The sequence below is a fragment of the Merops nubicus genome, unplaced genomic scaffold (assembly GCF_000691845.1).
Source record: "Merops nubicus isolate BGI_N331 unplaced genomic scaffold, ASM69184v1 scaffold31846, whole genome shotgun sequence".
Lineage (NCBI taxonomy): Eukaryota > Metazoa > Chordata > Aves > Coraciiformes > Meropidae > Merops > Merops nubicus.
The window spans coordinates 1-5,522 of record NW_008617691.1 but is presented as its reverse complement, the minus strand read 5'-3'; the positions used below and the strand labels follow the sequence as shown (position 1 = coordinate 5,522).

At 41.1% G+C, this 5,522-nt stretch overlaps 1 protein-coding gene across 1 annotated transcript in view; it reads right to left on the bottom strand.

Annotated features, from left to right (window-relative positions):
* Positions 1-5,205, bottom strand: part of CCNC (cyclin C) — a 17,255-nt gene extending 12,050 nt beyond the window's left edge. Inside the window, exons 1-3 of the mRNA XM_008943225.1 lie at positions 5,083-5,205; positions 1,308-1,392; positions 995-1,064 (exon numbers count right to left, since the gene is read on the bottom strand). Of these exons, the coding sequence (XP_008941473.1) occupies positions 995-1,033 (39 nt within the window). The 5' untranslated portion in view covers positions 1,034-1,064; positions 1,308-1,392; positions 5,083-5,205. The remainder of the gene's footprint in view (positions 1-994; positions 1,065-1,307; positions 1,393-5,082) is intronic.
* Positions 5,206-5,522: the final 317 nt, after the last annotated feature.

The following is a 5,522-nucleotide window of genomic DNA, read 5'->3' as shown; positions in this document are numbered from 1 at the left end:
GTAGCTGCCTCCTGAAGCTAGAGAGGTTTTAGCGTAAGGAAGGCTGCATGGACTTCTAATACTTGTTCTAAAATGTAAAGTACATTTGTGCATATATAGTCTATGTCTGTACTATATCTTAAAGGCTTAATTAACAGGCTGACAAAAAAAATACTCTCTCCAATATGCCGTGTCTTTCTCCTTTGCTTCATCTCTTCCAAACACTGAAAAGCATCACGGTGTTTGTACAGAAAACAGTATCACACCCAGACACTGGTTCAGTAGGACTGCTTCTACCATCCACTATCTGAGCTCTTCCTGTAAAATCCATTAATGCTGCCATATCACAAATTGGCCAATTTGATTTTTTTTCCCCATTATGCAGACGCTTCTCAAACAGCTGAAAAACTTGTGTTACATGGGACTCAGAGCAGCCCATAGTTGATGCTAACTTCTTATGGTGGAGACATGGAGCCTGCTCACCACTATCCCTAACGGGTCAGGTCCTTATGACAACTTCTCAAATATGGTGTATGAGCGACAATATACTTTTAATTCAAGTAATGAAAGTGTGGTAAACTCTGAGGAACCCTCATTGTATGGAAGGGAAAAGGATAACTGGTAAAAAATTTCAAATTCTGTTTTAAAGTCTGACTAAACATAAATAAGGAAAAACACACCAGAAGGGAGACACTGCACAATTTAAGAAATAGTGTATGTAAATACATAAACACTGTGTCACAGCTGAAACAGTCATTTAAAATACTCTTTCCAATTTTCAGAGGCCCTTCAAGGTTAGTAACTCGGACAAAATTGTGAAAGACCAAATACTAAATAACATGTTTGAAGGCCTTCTCTGTTTCCTTTTCTTCAGTGTCATAGAAATCTATCCAAAAAAAGAGAAGGTTTCAACCCCCAAAGCATGAAGAATGACAAAAAAATTTAAAAGTCCTAAACGTTTTCTCTCTTTCATACATCACATAATTTTACATTAAAAAATTGTAATACTTCATACCTCTACTTTGGATGCCAAAAACACACACGTGGGAGCCATTAATACTGGATCTATACTTTTTAGGGAATATCTGAAATGTTATAACAAAATTATAATATGTTGTTTCATACACGTAGAACGATTAATCTATTAAGACCACCACACTTCCTTTTGAAAAAGCAAAGCTTAAGTTAACTTTATTAGCATAAAAGCTTTACACCATCCAGAAAACAAAACTGGCACTGTTTTTAATACAGAACTGCATTTTAAAATGGCTACCAAAATGTGCCTAGCAAATGTTTTATTCTTGTACCATCATAGTAAACAGTCCTACCTGGCATAGAATCTCTTGAAGTAGACTGTAGCAGTGGCAATAACTTGTTGTCTTAATTTAAGATGTTCACCTAAAGCCTGGATAACTTAAAAAAAAAAAATGAACAAAAACTTGAGTTGAGTTTTTACAACAATCTGACACCAATAGCAAAGGACCTCAAAACATGACTAGTGCTGGGGATTATAAGAAGCAGCAGCACAGTCTTCTCCCTCAGTTCGGGTATGTTGTTCTGGTGAGACAACATGTTGCTGTCAACCTACAGACCTGCAGGTGAAGAAGCAGCACTGCATCCTGAAGCTTGTGGACACCTTCAAAAAGGGAAAGGCAACTTAACTTCACTGTGTACAAAGTGAGAATGACCTTAAGGAAGATGATAACACAAATCTCAGAGGGCATAGCTTAGGAAATCCATTTTAGAGCAAAAGAAATTCAAGCACTTGGAATATTTTAGTCTATGGCTTTTCAGTGCCACACAAAATGGATGGGCTTTTTCAAACAACTAAAGCTGCCAACACAAACACAGTCATTAAATTTGGCAGAGGCAGCAGGTGTTAAAAAAATGACATATTTAGTCTAGGGAGAGGGGGTGGGAGACCAGAGCATGCAGTCAGCTGCTCCATCACAGTGGTCCTCTGCCAGTTGGCCAAGAAACAACCCTGGTGTCATCTGTGCAGGTAGCTCCTGTTTGGCCTCCCAGGCAAAGGGAAGGTGCCAAGCAAATCAGATGCATGAAGCTGGGATTAAGAGCAGGGGCTGGATGCAGAGAACAGCACAGTGAAATACAAGGTTGTTGCTTGTTATCTCTCTCATATCTCTTCGCAGCCACTACGCTGAGCAAGGCTCAGCTGTGTCCAGACTCCATCTTCTTTTTTTCCTCCCTCACCAGAAACATCCAAAACAGTAATTTAAAATACGCTGAAGTATACCTTTAAAATATGTACACCAAGATCAAGACTGCAAGCCCCGATGGGAAAAGCAAACAACTCTGTTACCAGTCATTGCTCAATTCTCAGTCTCCACTTAAGCACACAAGTCCACATTTTCCTCCCCGTGCTCTTATCCCGTATCCCTTGGGAACAGAGTACACCCTACTCTCACTTTTCATGAGCATCACAGCATTTTAAAGCACACAAATATCAGGGACATCGTTGGCTAGAAAAGGGTTGAAGGAGAAAATCATGCTGAGCAGCACTGATGATTGGCAACTTCCCACTTCCCTCCCCAGGAAAGGCAACTCATCTGTCACCCAGTAGCATTACTCAAAGCAACATTAAGTCCCTGCATGTGTTATATCACTCTTTTCCTCAAGAGGAGAATGCCAAATTGACACTCACATGCCAGTGACAGTAGGACAAGCAATACTGCCAGAAAGGTTAGGCCTGGTATGCAGTGTCTGTACAAATATTAAAATGTTTATCAGCATATCTTGGGAGGTTTGGAAGGATTTTGCCCTTTGCTTTCACCATGGGGCTAAAAAGCTGTCCTACTACTAGGGCATCAGAAAAATTCAAATATTAAGCTAAACAGAATTCTCCAAATATGTTTCTCACTCCCTTGGGATTTTCAGGAATGGTTAGGCCATCTGCTGTCAGAGAAAAATCAAGTGTGGTTTAGGGAAAAAAATGGACAAAAGCCTAGAGAGATTTAATGAAATGGAAGCTTGTATATACTGGGAAAATGCCCAATACTTGCAATTTTTAAAAAAATATTGGATTACTTATTCCCTTATGTTTACAAAGTAAGTGTTTTTTTCAGAGAGATTTTTAAACTAAAATTATTTTAAACCTGAATATCTTAAGTAGCCTGTAACACAAACATTACAGCTCCTGCCCTAAACCAGAAAAGGAAATCAATTCATGCGCTTTGCAACCAAAAGCTCTATCAAGACTTGGTGCTCCAAAGAGAGGAACCAACATGAATTTCCTTTCTCAAACTTCTTTAGAAGAAGATAGTTTTCCTTCTCTATAGTACTAACACCCTGAGTAGCTGCACATGTCCATACAATCTGTTGGTGATATACTGAACTAGCTCTCCAACAAGGAGGCAGCAGGAAAGTGTTTCTCCAGGCAGTCTGGTTGCTTTACGGAACAACCATCTCCTACACACAGGCAGACACACGCTGACTGACAAGCCATGGCTGAGAGCTGTAACCCTATCCAGCTAATGCAGGGGGTGGGAGAGAAGAGAGGGAGTCTCTAAAAACCCCAGGCAGGGTCCCTATGCAGAGGCAGGTGATGATACAACACATACCAAGGGTCTGAACAGGGAAAGCTCTGCCCAAGCTCCCACCAGCACAGAGCAGCCCCTGACCATCCTCCCCCATGAAGGTGCCTCTTTGCTTCAGAAGGGGTAAAAACCCAGCACCACTCTCCTCCCTCTGCAGAGGGGAGCTGCTGGCAGAGCTGTCCTCCAGCTGCCACAGGTCACACACTCCACCTTCAGGGGAGGCAAGCAGTGCCAAGGAAAAGGAACCTGAGAACAACAAACTGAAAACACCTTGCCTACTTTATAGATCTTTGTTTACTCGAGAGAAATCCTTAAGTGGAAGATTTTTTAAAAAGCATACTTCAGAATTTGAATCAGTACTAGTGAAAATCAGCACAGAATATGTTTGGGGTTTTTTAAATATCAGTACCCTATTTTCACTTTTTGCACTATGAAACTATTGCACTTTGCTTTAACCTCAAGGAATTTCAGGAACTGACTGAATAGGTGAATCATGGCTAGCTCAATCTCCTAGTGTCATATAAGTGATAACACAGATGTATCCACATATATCAGATTTGCAGCATATGCCATTACTATAAAAATAGCTCAGCCAAGAGAGAAGCTGGGGTAAGTATCTTTCATAGATATCATTCCAGCACTGACGTCAGATCTTCCAGTGGCCTCAGGAAAGTCACTTAACTTCTATGTCTTAAGTCTGGACAGAGAGCTGAAAAATAAGCCTTCTGTACTTTAAAGGACTGCTGTGAAAAAGATTCAAAGAGCTATCTGCAAACAAATTACTACTTAGCAATATCTTTTGCTTAGAGAGTTTTTTATTTTTTTAAAGGCTGAACAATTCCACAGAAAATAGTTTAAGTGCCTGCGTAATCTGATGTGCTCCAGGGCGGCCATTCCTAGGGTGAAATGCTTTGCAGGACAACTTAAGTCTTGGATAACTCACAAACAAGCCCCAAACCCTTTGCAAGAGTAGGCTGCCTGCCAACAGCTCTCAGAATCTTGTGGATAATTTGAGAGCCACCCAGTGCTGGGCAATCAGTCACCAAGTGAGACACAGCCTGTGGTACAGGTTTCAAAGAAACCTAACTGAATACAAATAAAAAGTTTCCATGCTTTGCTGTTTAATAGGGCTGCACAATTGCTAAGATACTTACCACAGCCTAAGAAACACCCAAAAGTCCAGTCTGAGTATTCATGCTTAACACTGAGCCTTTCACATGCTAGCTCAGCAGCTTCCACTTGCTTCTCCTCTTTTTATGTTCTGTATAAGAACCTCTTGAAAATAAAAAAACGTACGATGTTTTGTCCCATCACAAGTTAAAATGTTATATACGCAGCTAATATGCCTGCAAGTTCTGTTAAAATTGTGTTAATATGACTAACAAATCACAGTGTTATTGATATTCCAGTTCTTTGCTAAAACAGGTTGTGGAAGTATATGTAATAGCACAACGAAAACATTACATTCTCTAAGCAGTTCAAGCTTGCCTTTAGACATGGCAGATACTATACAACTTTTACAGGAGAAATAACGATAAAACAGTTTTACCATTAGTAAAAAATATCTGTAGTTTCCAATACTCTTCTTCAGTCAGAAACTTCAAGTCTTTCTGGCGTTCCTTCAATAGATCTTGTTTATCCAAAATCCATTGTAAACTAAAGGAAGGGAAAATTATTTCAAGAGTGTCGTCTCGAGTGACTCCTGTGCAGACCCCAGACTGGAGGTGGGTGCTGGAGAGCTAGGGACCTTTAAGCAGGCCACACGCAGCCTTCTCAAGGGAGGGTTCGCGAGGGGTCTCCGAGTCAGACAGTTGCAGAAATCCCACTAAACTAAACCTCAGCCGCTAAACACCCCACAAAACAAACCCCCAGCCGCTAAACTGACCTGGCCGTGCCGCTCTCGGGCGCTGCCACTCACTCCCAAGGGTTTCCTTATCTTTAGGACTTGACGGGCGCCCGTCAGGCCCGGCCCGGGGGACACGCGGAACC